Source organism: Microplitis demolitor, chromosome 6, assembly GCF_026212275.2.
Source record: "Microplitis demolitor isolate Queensland-Clemson2020A chromosome 6, iyMicDemo2.1a, whole genome shotgun sequence".
Lineage (NCBI taxonomy): Eukaryota > Metazoa > Arthropoda > Insecta > Hymenoptera > Braconidae > Microplitis > Microplitis demolitor.
This window is the reverse complement of record NC_068550.1, coordinates 21576575-21594371: the sequence shown is the minus strand read 5'-3', so window position 1 is coordinate 21594371 and position 17797 is coordinate 21576575. Positions and strand designations below refer to the sequence as shown.

The 17797-nt window shown below is 33.9% G+C and overlaps 2 protein-coding genes across 2 annotated transcripts; both read left to right on the top strand.

The window, feature by feature from the left end:
* Positions 1-7017: 7017 nt before the first annotated feature.
* Positions 7018-7782, top strand: LOC128668116 (uncharacterized). The gene has a single exon (XM_053740283.1). The coding sequence runs from the start codon at positions 7018-7020 to the stop codon at positions 7780-7782; it is 765 nt and encodes a 254-aa protein (XP_053596258.1).
* A 7247-nt stretch (positions 7783-15029) lies between these two features.
* Positions 15030-17263, top strand: LOC128668115 (golgin subfamily A member 6-like protein 22). The gene is made up of 3 exons (XM_053740282.1): positions 15030-15217; positions 16262-16735; positions 16918-17263. Exons 1-3 carry the CDS (start codon positions 15030-15032, stop codon positions 17261-17263), a joined length of 1008 nt encoding a protein of 335 aa, XP_053596257.1.
* The last annotated feature ends 534 nt before the right edge of the window (positions 17264-17797 follow it).

Genomic DNA, 17797 nt, shown 5'->3' with positions numbered 1-17797 from the left:
TTGGCGCGATGTTCTACAGAGAATCTGCTTTTGGAAGGATACAATTTAGCTGACAGAATTGAAAAATAAATAAAAAAAATTTATATTAGTTAGCCTCGAAATAAAAATTTACTTATCGTAGTCGATGAACAAAACAAGCTAAAAGAATTAACGAAAAAAAAAAGTTTACATTAGTTAGAACCAAAAAAAGTTATTAGGTTGATCAGAAGTAATAACTTTTTTTTTCTTTAAAAATCATAAATTTTTTATCAACCATAAAAGATACATGATAAAATTTTTATGGCATAAAAACCCATTTCGCAAGAGTTCGGTGAACGAACTAATATTTTTAGTTTATAAAAAATTTGTCGCAGGATTGAAAGCGAATTCGCGATGTGTAACTTATAAGTATTGACGATAAAAAGATTTGGTGATGGGGGAGAAATGGCGAAACTTCAAAGCAATTTAGAATTTGGGAAGATTTGGGTCTCGAAAATTAACGGGGGTCTGTACAGAAACGCAAGTTGCTTACAAGTATTTTTTGGTAAAATTTTGTCACATTTTTAACCTGTGGCTTAAATTCTAAGATAAAATTTGCAATTATAAAAAGTAAAAAAAAAATTTTTCGTAAGGAATAGCGACTCATCGAAACCATTCCCTTGACTATAATATAAAATTTGAAAGATTAAAAATCAAAGAATTTTTTATAAAGAAAGAAATTTGAAGAAGCGAATGATGAATCTTCAAAATCATTCTCCAATTACAAATATTCAATTTATAAGCAACAAGATATAGATTTTTTTTTAAAACTATAAGAAATAAAAAAAATAATTACCAAATTTATGATATTTACCAATTAAAATTTATAAACAGTCCATTCAAAAAATCATATATTTCTTGTCATTAAAATTTTTATTAAAAAATTATTTTTTTGGCAATACATCAGTCACATTAAATTTATTTTATTTGCCTTTATTTATTTCTTATAACTTTTTTAATGCAACCTAAATAATAAAATATCAACGCCCCTGGAAAAATATTAACATTCAAAATTTGAAGTTGGAATAAATATGTATTCGCTTAAGCGTAAGTAATTACTCACTTAAGATTTTTCTGGCTTAAGTGTCACAAGTTATCCTCAATTTTACTACCAGTTCAAAATAATTATCCAGTTGAAATTTATTTTCTCTTATAGTTTAAATTACAATTAAGCTTTAATTCGAATTCATAAGTTTCCTACTGTTAATTCAAAAGCTTGACGGAAAAATAAATAAATTATTTCAGTAGATTAATTTCGAATGAGATGAAAACATAGAGACTCTTTACTTGAAGTCAAACTGATTATTATGTAAAATAAATTTTATTGCAATAAAAAATATTTGTAGTTTGAAAACCCGGTACGCGCCGTATAACAATTCGCCCTATATCGAACCACGGACCTAGCTATTTGTTAACGCGAACAGTGGCTGTTTATTCAAAAAAAGAATTTACATTCAATAGAAAAGTGTATAAGTAGTTTTTTAAAATCGGCGCACAAAACCCTAAATTTGCTCACGGCAACCAAGCTTCCGCTTGACCAACAACGATCAACGTAGTAGTCGACAGCAGGCTCGAATTGCCTACAGGAGCACACTTAGCCACTGTTTTCCTGTTTTAATAAAAGCTAAATAGAAAAAAAAATAATTAAAAAATAAAAAATGACTATCGTGACCGGAGCCTTCGGTGGCTCTAATAATAGCAGTAAATAAAATTACAAAGATGGTAGAGACCCGAGACGCTGCCAACAACAGCCAGTTGATCTCAATTAATAAGTTTAAAACAATTAGAAATTAAGGATTTATGTTAGTTAGTTCATTTATTCCTATTATGTATGACATGGTAAATTTAAATAAAGAAACTTTAAACAAAAAAAAAAAAGGTTCGATTCCCGGTACCGGAATATTATTTTTTTTTTTTTTGTGACGAATTACGAAAAAGCTATTAATAGAAAAGCTATTATTAATTTTTGATTTTTTCAAACAATTATTTGGTGTACTTGTCATAAGGAAAGTTGAGTCTCTCTAACAGACGAAAGTCTCCTGAAATTTCACAAATATATCAATAAAATTATTCATATCATTCACAGTGTGGTAAAATTGTTGAAGTAGCCAATAGCCAGCTACTATTAAAAAATCAACTAAATGCGAACGGAATATTTTAATATTGTTAAGTTTTGATATTCCATCGTTGGCAATGCTAAATATTTTGTCTGATGCAAATATTTCAGGGATCGATGATTCGGTAATTCTATTGGATCGCACGTACCGACGAAAAATAACAACAATACTCACTGTGTCGGTACCTGCGAGCCAATAAGAAAGCTAGAAGTAGTAGAGGGGATATTTCCTTTGCTGTGATTGGTGCGCGTGTACCGATAGAAAGTAATGACGAGAAAATCGTCACGTCGGTAACTGCGAGCCAATCAGAAAGCAGTACGTTGAAATTTAGTCGTGGAGGTGGTAAAGGTCAGAGGTTACTTAATGGTCATACATTCATTGTAGGTCATTTCCAACCGACAACTTACTTTGTACGTCACGCAAAATATTCAAGTTTTTAACTTCACACGTCAAGATGAATTTCATTAATTCAACTGGCCACACGTTTAAGCTGACTAAAATCAGCACGAAGCTATACACGACAGATTCAGGAGCTGTGGAGGTTGCAGAGTCATCCCTGTATCCGAGGACAGACATCCAGGAAACATGGAGTTTCCGTATGGAGCTAAGCCACGACCGGGAAGACAACTTTTGGCTTTCGTTGGGCATCCAACCGTCCAAGTCCAAGGACCTCAAGACGAGATACACCGCCCAGTGTTTCGCCCTTGACTTGCTCGGTAACCTGACGACCCTCACCGACCAGTCTGCTCCTTTCAAGGCCTACGATGACTACATACACTTGGGCAACTGCATCAGACGACGTGGCAGAGACGACTTCTGTGGCATATTACATGAAGCCAGCGATGAAGTATATATCATGGTACAGGTGAAGATACTTTCTAATTAGATACTTAAGTTCTGACTTAAGTTAAAAACGGCCCTTTTCAGGGCCACCAAATTTTTCATACGTAAAGAACAATTCAAGTTTACACCTAAGAATTCAATCCTTGCTTCCATACTCTTTCAATATTTATATTTATTTAGTAAGTGGCTAAACAACAAGTACAAATTTTAATATTTACTAAATTATGATTTTTTATACATTTCGAGTTGTGCATATATTTATTTTTGCCTCACCATTAGTCTCTTATTTTAACAAATAAAAGTATTCCAACTAAGTATTTTTATTGACTGTTTAATGTTTACAAGAGTGTAAGTTTTATAGTTTTACAGCTATAAGTAATTATTTATAACGCAAAATAATAACAATATTGATTGAGTCGGTATCGGCTAACCAATAAGTAGTAGAAAAATATCCCGGGTTGTGAAAAAAAAGTTGTCATCACGACTTTATAATTTGGTTTTCATGTTATTTTGAGGAAATCTCAAACGAAATATGTCTTTCGGCAGGAATTCTTTTTATTTCTATGTACAGATTTTTTACAATTGGATACTGAAGTTTTACACTTTGAGTTGGAAATGGCTCTTTTTAGGGCCACTATAATTTACGTTCGTGGATAATAATTTAAGTTCTGTAACATTTAACTCACATCAATGCTCCGATATTTTTTCGCAGTAAATGTTTCATTGTTTTAAATGACTGACAAAGAATTACAATTTTTTGATTTTTGTTAAATTATAGTTTACACTTTAGTTTATAAATATATTTATCTTTAAGTACAGAGACGATAGATAAAAATTCTGCAGACTAGGTTAAAAAATTTTTTACTAATTGCCGTAAAATTCAACAAAAAAAAGTTTCATGAATTTGTTGAGTCCAATGGGAAAGGATAAAATTAAAGATGGGTTTTATTGGTATTGGGAAATTTTATTTAAGGGAATTATACTCTGCAAGAAAAAAATTTTATGTTATTTGTACGGAAAAAAAATTTTGTATTTCTTATGACTACTAATTTAGTATAATTAAACTTGAAAAGAATAGACGTATAAAAAATTTGGGGGGGGGGCCCTGCATGAACAGGACCCCAAAAGCTCAAGAACTTTCTCCATGTGAGCCAGGCGCTGAAAAGAGCCGTTTGGTTTTAATTTGGTATGGTTTTACGTATGGGTATGGTTGTTTTTTGTATAATTTACTTAAAATCAAAGTCAAAAAATAAAAATAGAAAAAATTATGACAGTTAACCTCGATATTGGATTGATTGAAAAACTCTTCGTCGTAATAATAAGGCGCTGAAGTCCCACTTGACGTCAATTATATTAAGAATAATTTATTTGATGTAAGACCTGACTGAAAAAATTAAAAAAAAAAAATAAAACAATTCATGTTAGTTGATTCCTGAAATGGAAATTTTTAAACAAGTTTTCAACTTTTTAACAAGGTGCTGAAAAGTGCCGTTTAATATAAATTTTATAAACAATAATTTATTTAGTTTAAAATTTGACTGAAAGAATTAAAAAAAAAAGAATAAAAAAATAAATATTAGTTGGCCCTGAAACAGAAATTATTGGGTAAGTTTTTATCATTACAATGGGGAGTTTAAATTTTTCATTTGATGTCAGTTTTATAAGTAACAATTTGGTTAGTTAATGATCTAGCTGAAAAAATAAAAAAATTAAATATTAGTTTGCCCTGAAATGAAAACATTTAAATAAGTATTTTTCAATACAATGAAGCGCTGAAAAGTGTAATTTTAAGTCAATTCTATAAACAATAATTTATTTAATATAAGATTTAACTGAAAGAATAAAAAAAAAAATAATAAATATTAGTTGGCCCTGAAAGGAGCGCTGTAAGCTGTGTAAGTGTACAGACGTGTAAAAGAGTAGCTAGTGCAAAAATAAATGAAATAGTGAAAAAAAAAAGAAAAGGCAAGTAAGTTTAGAGTAAAAAAGGTGGGAGTGAAAAACGCCAAACAAGGTGAATAATAAAAAAAAAGAAAAGCTGTGGCACGGGAAAAGCAAAAGACGCGGAAACCAAAAGGTAAAAGCAATCCGGGTTTTGGCGGACATAGAGGAATTGGCGGGAGACAAGACGAAGGAAAAAAGTGACGAGGAACGAGAGGGCAGCACATACAAAGAGATGACAAGTGACGAGGAAAGACATGAGAGAGGTAAAGCGAATGGCGCAAGCGCCGGGATGACCAAGAGAAGGAGGGGAAGGCCGCGCAAATTCAAAAGTACAAATTCAGCGAGTAAAAGAGACTACGGTATGAAAAATGGAGCGTTAGAAAAATTTTTGTTTAGTCAGATGGATATAATAAAGGCAAAAGCAAAAAAGGTAGAAAACACAGACAATATAAATGAGGTAGGAACAGACTGGTGCAGAGCCGGATTTCAGCTAGCGAGAACACCGGCAAGAAACAGTAGAGGAAGTCTGCAAGTTGAGAAGGACAGTAATGAAGAGGCGAAAGAGTTAGATATAATCGAGACAATCAACGATAGGAAAGACAAACAGAAAGATGAAGTGGGAAAAAAGACAAGAGAACAAGCAACGCAGACTGGAATGTCAAATTGGAGCCAAAAGCAGGAAATGAAGGATAGTGAAAAAAATTCAGATTAAAAGATGTGGCAATTGATCGCAGAGAAAGAAGACAGGGTAAAAACAAAAGTTGAAGAATTGATAATGAAATCAATGGAAGAAATAAAGGCATGTACAAGACAAGAATCCTCGAAGATAGGGGCCCAAATAATTAGAAGCAAATGTAAAGAAGACCAAGTGGAAAAGGAAAGAAGACACAGACAGGAAATAGAAAGATTAGAGAAGGAAATTGGTAAAAGAGAACAAAGCATAAAGGAAAAGGACAGAGTAATTAAAGAGCTAAGTGAAAAAATAAAAAAGGAGAAAGAAAGTAAGACGAACATACCAAATAAGACAAAAGCAACCGAGGAAAAAAAAAAGGAAAGCAACACGACAGTCAGAGTCACGACACAAAGAGACAAGGAAAGAGTAACAGTGGAGGAAGGCAAGAAAGAGGGCGATCAAGAGTGAAGGAAACAGAAAACGCGTGGGTGAATGAAAGGAATGTTCAAGAAATGAGGGAATGGAGCTTGAAAAATGAGGTGGAAAGATTCGTGAGCGAGGCGAGGAAAAGACAAGATAAGAAGGACAAAACAAATGAAGAATGGAGAAGACAAGAAAAAGAAAAGCTCATTAAAGAAAAGCCAAAAAAAATTAATGGAAATGAGCTGGGTGAAGAACTAAAAGACAGGAAGCAAAAAAGGTTAAAAATTGGTGAGGTATGGTGGTGTTGGAATGAAAAAAAAGGAGAATTGGAATTATGAAAGTGGGCGAATGATGAGAAAAAGGAGTGGAGAGTGGGTACAGAAAGAGACACAGAGGCCAAGGAGAAAGAGGACCAAAATAAAGGAAGAGAGCAAGAAAATAGAAGGAAAATATAGTTTTGGAATGTTGCAGGTATGAATGAGGTAGAAAAAGCTGCCACAATGATGGAAGAAAACGAGATTGTTGTGCTAGTGGAGACATGGGTAATGGAAGATAAGGTGGAAATAACATGTGAGGGGCTGAGCAAAGAATTCAAATGGTGGGCGAAGCCTGCGACGAGAGAGAAACAGAGAGGAAGAGCAAAGGGAGGTCATATTATTGGGATAAAAAAAAATTGCAAATTAAAATGGGAAGTCAGGGAATGGAAATACGGAATGATGTTGGAAGAAAGTAAGGAAAGTGAAAGTATAATCACAGTGTATAACAATGTAGGAATGAGCAAATTAGAAACGGAGCTAAGAAGGCAGATAGAAGAATGTGCAAACAGGGACGAAAGTGTGATGATCATTGGGGACTTTAATGCGAGAATCGGAGAAGAAAACGTAACAGGAGAGGACGAAGGCAGAGTGAGGAAAAAAAGAAAATCGAGAGACAAGACAGTAAACAGCGAAGGAAAAAAATTACTAAAGATGTGTGATGAGTTAGGACGCTGCGTATAAAATGATAGAGCAAGAGGTGATGAAGGTGGGGAAGAAGAGAGGAGGGACAATGATTGGGAACCAACGAATACATGTCATGAAATATACGGATGATGTGGCGCTAGTTGCGGACACAGAAGAGGAGCTAAGAGGGATGCTGAAAGAGCTGGATGGATACACAGAAGAGAATAAGATGGAGGTGAACGTGGAAAAAACAAAAATTCTAATATGCAGAAATGGAGGTAGAAAAAAGAAGGGAAAGAAATGGATGTATAAAGGAAGTCAGGTCGAAGAAGTCAAAGAATTTAAATATCTTGGGTACCATTTCACCACAAGGAATAGCGCAGGGAAACAAAAAAAGGAACTAGCACAAAAAGCACAAAAGGCCACAAATGCAGTATGGGGAGTGATAAAAAGGAGCAAAAGGAACAGCATGAGGGACAGGATGTATCTGATGAACACTGTGGCAAGAACAGTAGCTTTGTACGGAGTGGAGGTCTGGGGGTGGGAAAAGTCGGAAGAAATAGAGAGGGTGCATAGGAGGCTCTGCAAGATGGCATTAGGAGTAAGAAGGGATACACCAGAATATATTTGGAGGGACGAGATGGGAGTAGAAAAGATGGAAGTAATATTAAAAGAAAGAGCAGTAAGATATATGAAGGATTGTATGATGATGGAAAAAGAGAGATGGCCAAGGATAGCACTGAAAGAAGAAATGAGAGGGATTATGAACAGGTGCCCGACGAAATGGGGGAAAATGGTGAAGGTTGCGCTAAAAAAAATGTAATGCGAGGAGGTGATAGAGATGATCTACAGGGATGCGGGAGTACAGGAAATAGAGGAAAAGCTGAATGAGGGCATTAAGAAAATGAGAGAGAACATGAAAAAGAAGGCTGAAGACGCAATAAACAAATCAACGTATAATACATTGTACAAAAAAATAAGATTAGAGAAAGAAGAAGATAACTACTGGAAAAAAGATAATGTAAGAGGGGAGGACAAGGAGATGTGGGCGAGGATAAGGTGTGGAAATTTGGGAAGAGCGGGCAAAAAAGGGTACAGGGGCTGGAGATGTAGAGGGTGTAGGAAAGAGGAGGAAACGTTGATACACCTACTAAAATGTGAAGGAATATATAAAGGGGTGGAGAAGGAAAAAGAGCTGCTAGAAGAGTGGAGAGGGTTAGAGGATAAAAAAGTAGAAGAAAAAATGATAGCGAAATTAAAAGGAGAGGTTGATATAAAACTATGTACGGTCTTCAAGAGAATTGAAGAAATTTTGAGAGTCAATTCAGGGTTACGGAGCGTGGTGCAAGCGAGATACCAAGACTGTGACGTGCAAAAAATATAAGAAGCCAAAAACAAATAAATTATAGAAGTTAAAAAGTAAGAAAGAAATAATATATATAACGAAGTGAATATTTTACCAAATGAAAATATGATTTATGTAAAAATTTGTATACGACCTATAAGTTGTGCAAATAAAACTATTTTATATATAGTTGGCCCTGAAATAAAAATATTTAAATAAGTTTTTATCGTTACGATTATACATTTCAAGTAAATTTTATAAGAAATAATATTTGATATACAATTTAGCTGAAAGAATTGAAAAATAAATAAAGAAAATTTATATTAGTTAGCCTTGAAATAAAAATTTACTTATTGTAGTCGATGAACAAAACAAGCTAAAAGAATTAACGAAAAAAAAAGTTTACATTAGTAAGAACCAAAAAAAGTTATTAGGTTGATCAGAAGTAATAACTTTTTTTTTTCTTAAAAAATCATAAATTTATTATCAACCATAAAAGATACATGATAAAATTTTTATGGCATAAAAACCCATTTCGCAAGAGTTCGGTGAACGAACTAATATTTTTAGTTTATAAAAAATTTGTCGCAGGATTAAAAGCGAATTCGCAATGTGTAACTTACAAGTATTGACGATAAAAAGATTTGGTGATGGGGGAGAAATGGCGAAACTTCAAAGCCATTTAGAACTTGGGAAGATTTGGGTCTCGAAAATTAACGGGGGTCTGTACAGAAACGCAAGTTGCTTACAAGTTTTTTTTGGTAAAATTTTGTCACATTTTTAACCTGTGGCTTAAATTCTAAGATAAAATTTGCAATTATAAAAAGTAGATAAAAATTTTTCGTAAGGAATGGCGACTCATCAAAACCATCGCAGTGGCAATGTTAAAAAATTTCAGAGATTAGAAAAATCGAGGAATTTTTATAGAGAAAAAAATTTCCTCTCGTATGGTTCCTGTAAATTTTTTTTAAATATTTGAAAGTAGATTCGCAATTAACTAAAAATTATCGGTTATAAAATGTATCAATGAAGGAAAAATGGCGTAATTTCGAAACCATTTCAAATTTGGGAAAATTTGGATCAGTAAAAATAAGTAGGATTTTCTGTACAAAAGCGCAATATCCTTATAAGTTTTTGTTTAAATAAATTTTTGTAATATGTTTGATAGTTTGGTTTGAATTTCAATTTAAAATTCACAGTAATAAAGAGTAGAAAAACAATTTTGTCCAAGAAATGGTGACTCATCAAAACCATTCCTCTGACTATAATATAAAATTTGAAAGATTAAAAATCAAAGAATTTTTCATAAAGAAACAAATTTGAAGAAGCGAATGATGAATCTTCAAAATCATTCTCCAATTACAAATATTCAATTTATAAGCAACAAGATATAGATTTTTTTTTAAAACTATAAGAAATAAAAAAAATAATTACCAAGTTTATGATATTTACCAACCAAAATTTATAAACAGTCCATTCAAAAAATCATATATTTCTTGTCATTAAAATTTTTATTAAAAAATTATTTTTTTGGCAATACATCAGTCACATTAAATTTATTTTATTTGCCTTTATTTATTTCTTATAACTTTTTTAATGCAACCTAAATAATAAAATATCAAAGCCCCTGGAAAAATATTAACATTCAAAATTTGAAGTTGGAATAAATATGTATTCGCTTAAGCGTAAGTAATTACTCACTTAAGATTTTTCTGGCTTAAGTGTCACAAGTTATCCTCAATTTTACTACCAGTTCAAAATAATTATCCAGTTGAAATTTATTTTCTCTTATAGTTGAAATTACAATTAAACTTTACTTCGAATTCATAAGTTTCCTACTGTTAATTCAAAAGCTTGACGGAAAAATAAATAAATTATTTCAGTAGATTAATTTCGAATGAGATGAAAACATAGAGACTCTTTACTTGAAGTCAAACTGATTATTATGTAAAATAAATTTTATTGCAATAAAAAATATTTGTAGTTTGAAAACCCGGTACGCGCCGTATAACAATTCGCCCTATATCGAACCACGGACCTAGCTATTTGTTAACGCGAACAGTGGCTGTTTATTCAAAAAAAGAATTTACATTCAATAGAAAAGTGTATAAGTAGTTTTTTAAAATCGGCGCACAAAACCCTAAATTTGCTCACGGCAACCAAGCTTCCGCTTGACCAACAACGATCAACGTAGTAGTCGACAGCAGGCTCGAATTGCCTACAGGAGCACACTTAGCCACTGTTTTCCTGTTTTAATAAAAGCTAAATAGGAAAAAAAATAATTAAAAAATAAAAAATGACTATCGTGACCGGAGCCTTCGGTGGCTCTAATAATAGCAGTAAATAAAATTACAAAGATGGTAGAGACCCGAGACGCTGCCAACAACAGCCAGTTGATCTCAATTAATAAGTTTAAAACAATTAGAAATTAAGGATTTATGTTATTTAGTTTATTTATTCCTATTATGTATGACATGGTAAATTTAAATAAAGAAACTTTAAACAAAAAAAAAAAGGTTCGATTCCCGGTACCGGAATATTATTTTTTTTTTTTTTGTGACAAATTACGAAAAAGCTATTAATAGAAAAGCTATTATTAATTTTTGATTTTTTCAAACAATTATTTTGTGTACTTGTCATAAGGAAAGTTGAGTCTCTCTAACAGACGAAAGTCTCCTGAAATTTCACAAATATATCAATAAAATTATTCATATCATTCACAGTGTGGTAAAATTGTTGAAGTAGCCAATAGCCAGCTACTATTAAAAAATCAACTAAATGCGAACGGAATATTTTAATATTGTTAAGTTTTGATATTCCATCGTTGGCAATGCTAAATATTTTGTCTGATGCAAATATTTCAGGGATCGATGATTCGGTAATTCTATTGGATCGCACGTACCGACGAAAAATAACAACAATACTCACTTTGTCGGTACCTGCGAGCCAATAAGAAAGCTAGAAGTAGTAGAGGGGATATTTCCTTTGCTGTGATTGGTGCGCGTGTACCGATAGAAAGTAATTACGAGAAAATCGTCACGTCGGTAACTGCGAGCCAATCAGAAAGCAGTACGTTGAAATTTAGTCGTGGAGGTGGTAAAGGTCAGAGGTTACTTAATGGTCATACATTCATTGTAGGTCATTTCCAACCGACAACTTACTTTGTACGTCACGCAAAATATTCAAGTTTTTAACTTCACACGTCAAGATGAATTTCATTAATTCAACTGGCCACACGTTTAAGCTGACTAAAATCAGCACGAAGCTATACACGACAGATTCAGGAGCTGTGGAGGTTGCAGAGTCATCCCTGTATCCGAGGACAGACATCCAGGAAACATGGAGTTTCCGTATGGAGCTAAGCCACGGCCGGGAAGACAACTTTTGGCTTTCGTTGGGCATCCAACCGTCCAAGTCCAAGGACCTCAAGACGAGATACACCGCCCAGTGTTTCGCCCTTGACTTGCTCGGTAACCTGACGACCCTCACCGACCAGTCTGCTCCTTTCAAGGCCTACGATGACTACATACACTTGGGCAACTGCATCAGACGACGTGGCAGAGACGACTTCTGTGGCATATTACATGAAGCCAGCGATGAAGTATATATCATGGTACAGGTGAAGATACTTTCTAATTAGATACTTAAGTTCTGACTTAAGTTAAAAACGGCCCTTTTCAGGGCCACCAAATTTTTCATACGTAAAGAACAATTCAAGTTTACACCTAAGAATTCAATCCTTGCTTCCATACTCTTTCAATATTTATATTTATTTAGTAAGTGGCTAAACAACAAGTACAAATTTTAATATTTACTAAATTATGATTTTTCATACATTTCGAGTTGTGCATATATTTATTTTTGCCTCACCATTAGTCTCTTATTTTAACAAATAAAAGTATTCCAACTAAGTATTTTTATTGACTGTTTAATGTTTACAAGAGTGTAAGTTTTATAGTTTTACAGCTATAAGTAATTATTTATAACGCAAAATAATAACAATATTGATTGAGTCGGTATCGGCTAACCAATAAGTAGTAGAAAAATATCCCGGGTTGTGAAAAAAAAGTTGTCATCACGACTTTATAATTTGGTTTTCATGTTATTTTGAGGAAATCTCAAACGAAATATGTCTTTCGGCAGGAATTCTTTTTATTTCTATGTACAGATTTTTTACAATTGGATACTGAAGTTTTACACTTTGAGTTGGAAATGGCTCTTTTTAGGGCCACTATAATTTACGTTCGTGGATAATAATTTAAGTTCTGTAACATTTAACTCACATCAATGCTCCGATATTTTTTCGCAGTAAATGTTTCATTGTTTTAAATGACTGACAAAGAATTACAATTTTTTGATTTTTGTTAAATTATAGTTTACACTTTAGTTTATAAATATATTTATCTTTAAGTACAGAGACGATAGATAAAAATTCTGCAGACTAGGTTAAAAAATTTTTTACTAATTGCCGTAAAATTCAACAAAAAAAAGTTTCATGAATTTGTTGAGTCCAATGGGAAAGGATAAAATTAAAGATGGGTTTTATTGGTATTGGGAAATTTTATTTAAGGGAATTATACTCTGCAAGAAAAAAATTTTATGTTATTTGTACGGAAAAAAAATTTTGTATTTCTTATGACTGCTAATTTAGTATAATTAAACTTGAAAAGAATAGACGTATAAAAAATTTGGGGGGGGGGCCCTGCATGAACAGGACCCCAAAAGCTCAAGAACTTTCTCCATGTGAGCCAGGCGCTGAAAAGAGCCGTTTGGTTTTAATTTGGTATGGTTTTACGTATGGGTATGGTTGTTTTTTGTATAATTTACTTAAAATCAAAGTCAAAAAATAAAAATAGAAAAAATTATGACAGTTAACCTTGATATTGGATTGATTGAAAAACTCTTCGTCGTAATAATAAGGCGCTGAAGTCCCACTTAAAGTCAATTATATTAAGAATAATTTATTTGATGTAAGACCTGACTGAAAAAATTAAAAAAAAAAAAAAAACAATTCATGTTAGTTGATTCCTGAAATGGAAATTTTTAAACAAGTTTTCAACTTTTTAACAAGGTGCTGAAAAGTGCCGTTTAATATAAATTTTATAAACAATAATTTATTTAGTTTAAAATTTGACTGAAAGAATTAAAAAAAAAAGAATAAAAAAATAAATATTAGTTGGCCCTGAAACAGAAATTATTGGGTAAGTTTTTATCATTACAATGGGGAGTTTAAATTTTTCATTTGATGTCAGTTTTATAAGTAACAATTTAATCAGTTAATGATCTAGCTGAAAAAATAAAAAAATTAAATATTAGTTTGCCCTGAAATGAAAACATTTAAATAAGTATTTTTCAATACAATGAAGCGCTGAAAAGTGTAATTTTAAGTCAATTCTATAAACAATAATTTATTTAATATAAGATTTAACTGAAAGAATAAAAAAAAAAATAATAAATATTAGTTGGCCCTGAAAGGAGCGCTGTAAGCTGTGTAAGTGTACAGACGTGTAAAAGAGTAGCTAGTGCAAAAATAAATGAAATAGTGAAAAAAAAAAGAAAAGGCAAGTAAGTTTAGAGTAAAAAAGGTGGGAGTGAGAAACGCCAAACAATGTGAATAATAAAAAAAAAGAAAAGCTGTGGCACGGGAAAAGCAAAAGACGCGGAAACCAAAAGGTAAAAGCAATCCGGGTTTTGGCGGACATAGAGGAATTGGCGGGAGACAAGACGAAGGAAAAAAGTGACGAGGAACGAGAGGGCAGCACATACAAAGAGATGACAAGTGACGAGGAAAGACATGAGAGAGGTAAAGTGAATGGCGCAAGCGCCGGGATGACCAAGAGAAGGAGGGGAAGGCCGCGCAAATTCAAAAGTACAAATTCAGCGAGTAAAAGAGACTACGGTATGAAAAATGGAGCGTTAGAAAAATTTGTGTGTAGTCAGATGGATATAATAAAGGCAAAAGCAAAAAAAGGTAGAAAACACAGACAATATAAATGAGGTAGGAACAGACTGGTGCAGAGCCGGATTTCAGCTAGCGAGAACACCGGCAAGAAACAGTAGAGGAAGTCTGCAAGTTGAGAAGGACAGTAATGAAGAGGCGAAAGAGTTAGATATAATCGAGACACTCAATGATAGGAAAGACAAACAGAACGATGAAGTGGGAAAAAAGACAAGAGAACAAGCAACGCAGACTGGAATGTCAAATTGGAGCCAAAAGCAGGAAATGAAGGATAGTGAAAAAAATTCAGAGGAAAAGATGTGGCAATTGATCGCAGAGATAGAAGACAGGGTAAAAACAAAAGTTGAAGAATTGATAATGAAATCAATGGAAGAAATAAAGGCATGTACAAGACAAGAAACCTCGAAGATAGGGGCCCAAATAATTAGGAGCAAATGTAAAGAAGACCAAGTGGAAAAGGAAAGAAGACACAGACAGGAAATAGAAAGATTAGAGAAGGAAATTGGTAAAAGAGAACAAAGCATAAAGAAAAAGGACAGAGTAATTAAAGAGCTAAGTGAAAAAATAAAAAAGGAGAAAGAAAGTAAGACGAACATACCAAATAAGACAAAAGCAACCGAGGAAAAAAAAAGGAAAGCAACACGACAGTCAGAGTCACGACACAAAGAGACAAGGAAAGAGTAACAGTGGAGGAAGGCAGGAAAGAGAGCGATCAAGAGTGAAGGAAACAGAAAACGCGTGGGCGAATAAAAGGAATGTTCAAGAAATGAGGGAATGGAGCTTGGAAAATGAGGTGGAAAGATTCGTGAGCGAGGCGAGGAAAAGACAAGATAAGAAGGACAAAACAAATGAAGAATGGAGAAGACAAGAAAAAGAAAAGCTCATTGAAGAAAAGCCAAAAAAAATTAATGGAAATGAGCTGGAGGAAGAACTAAAAGAAAGGAAGCAAAAAAGGTTAAACATACACATATATTATGAAAATGGCATGTACCGAAGAAAAGAAGACGTAATGAAGGTGATGGAAAGGAGATTGAAAGTCAGAATTGAGCCGATGAGAGTAAAATTCCAGAAAGGAAGACAGATAATAATCGAAAGTGCAAATGAGAAAGAGAAGAGAGACGTTCTGGGAAGACGGAAGATTATGAAAGGGACCGGAGTGTGGGTGGGGGAATAAAAAACGAGTAGAGAGTTAGAAGTCGAGAGGTGGATAAGAAGAAAAGCAAAATGGGAGCAGAGTAATGGCAATGTAACAGAAGTAGAGGGGAAGAAAATAAAAATTGGGGAGGTATGGTGGTGTTGGAATGAAAAAAAAGGAGAATTGGAATTATGAAAGTGGGCGAATGATGAGAAAAAGGAGTGGAGAGTGGGTACAGAAAGAGACACAGAGGCCAAGGAGAGAGAGGACCAAAATAAAGGAAGAGAGCAATAAAATAGAAGGAAAATATAGTTTTGGAATGTTGCAGGTATGAATGAGGTAGAAAAAGCTGCAACAATGATGGAAGAAAACGAGATAATTGTGCTAGTGGAGTCATGGGTAATGGAAGATAAGGTGGAAATAACATGTGAGAGGCTGAGCAAAGAATTCAAATGGTGGGCGAAGCCTGCGACGAGAGAGAAACAGAGAGGAAGAGCAAAGGGAGGTCATATTATTGGGATAAAAAAAAATTGCAAATTAAAATGGGAAGTCAGGGAATGGAAATACGGAATGATGTTGGAAGAAAGTAAGGAAAGTGAAAGTATAATCACAGTGTATAACAATGTAGGAATGAGCAAATTAGAAACGGAGCTAAGAAGGCAGATAGAAGAATGTGCAAACAGGGACGAAAGTGTGATGATCATTGGGGACTTTAATGCGAGAATCGGAGAAGAAAACGTAACAGGAGAGGACGAAGGCAGAGTGAGGAAAAAAAGAAAATCGAGAGACAAGACAGTAAACAGCGAAGGAAAAAAATTACTAAAGATGTGTGATGAGTTAGGACTCTGCGTATAAAATGATAGAGCAAGAGGTGATGAAGGTGGGGAAATAACTTACATCGGAGAAGACGAAGAGAGTTTAGGATCAGTAATTGACCTAATACTAACGCTGGACAGAGGCGATGAGCAAGAAATAGAGGTAAGAGTGGTGGAAAGAATAGAGTCAGATCATCTACCAGTGTTGGCGAGATATAAGGTAAAGAGAAATGAGGAAGAGAGTAAGGAAGGAAGCTGCATGTCAGAGGAGGAAGAGCAGGAAGAAATTGGAGCAAATAAGCTGATCTGGAAGAAAGAAAAAATACAGGAGTATGCAGAAGCAACGCAGGAAGCACTGACAGAAGCAGTTGAGGAAAAAAACGAGCTTAAGTGGGAGGATATAAAGGAAATAGTAAGAAAAGGGGCTGAAAAAACGGGGATGGTGATGAAAGGAAAGAAGGACAAAGATACAAAGGAGAAAAAAAAGTGGTACAATATCGAGGGTAAAAAAAAAGAAAAGAAGTATGGAAGAAGCTCAAAGAATTCATCAAGGATAATAACAAAGAAAAAAAAAGAAATCTGAAGGAAAGCAGAAAGAAATATAGGGAAACAATCAAAGAGAGCAAGGAAAGGTGGATGATGGAAAGGTGTGAGGAGATAAATAACGCCAAAGACATGACAAAATGGTGGGAAGCCATAAATAGGTTCAGAGGAAGAAAGAAAAGTGCTGCAAGCAACAGCATAAGAGCAAAACAATGGGAAAAGCACTTTAGTGATCTGCTGAATGGGGAAGGCAATAAAGAATCGGAAGAAGAAGAAAATGAGCCGTGGAAAGGAGAAGGTAGTAATGAAGGATCAGAGGAGCCGAAGCTCGATAAAAACTTCAGCAGGAGAGAAGTGAAAGCCGCAATAAGAAAGCTCAGGAATCACAAAGCTCCAGGGAAAGACGGGATGGAAGCAGAATTTATAAAGAACAGTGCACCAGATGTCATCGAATGGATAGGCGAAATTATAAATAGAATATGGGACGAAGGAAGTATGCCAGAATGATGGGACACAGCAGTGATAATTCCGATTTAGAAAGCAGGAGACGAAGAAAGAACAGAAAATTACAGGGGAATTTCGCTTCTAAATACAGGGTACAAGTTATTGACAACTATGATGACGGAGAGGCTAAACAACTGGATAGATAAAGAAAAAATTTTAAGAGAAAGTCAGGCGGGGTTCAGGAAAAAAAGAGGGACAAGGGACCACATATTTGTATTGAATAGTCTAATAAACAACAAAATGAAGAGGAAGGGAGGAAAATTATGCATCGGGTTCATAGACTTTAGAGCGGCGTTCGACACAGTCAGGAGACCAAAAATGAAGAGAAAGGTATGGAGGAAGGGGGCCAGAGGGAGAATGCACAGAATAATAAGAGAAATATATAAAAGAACATATTGTAAGGTGAAAGTAGGAAAAAGAAGACAGACAAAAGAATTTATAACAAGAAAAGGGGAAAGACAAGGGTGTGCGATGAGCGGAGCGTTATATGGCATAGATATCGACGACCTAGAAAAGACGATGGAAGAGAAGAAGAGA

Coding starts and splice junctions, on each gene's coding strand:
- LOC128668116 (XM_053740283.1), top strand. CDS start 7,018: ATGATAGAGCAAGAGGTGATGAAGGTGGGGAAGAAGAGAGGAGGGACA.
- LOC128668115 (XM_053740282.1), top strand. CDS start 15,030: ATGAGGGAATGGAGCTTGGAAAATGAGGTGGAAAGATTCGTGAGCGAG. Junction 15,218..16,261: donor AAAGAAAGGAAGCAAAAAAG/GTTAAACATACA, acceptor ATAAAATGATAG/AGCAAGAGGTGATGAAGGTG. Junction 16,736..16,917: donor GGTAAAAAAAAAGAAAAGAA/GTATGGAAGAAG, acceptor AGCCATAAATAG/GTTCAGAGGAAGAAAGAAAA.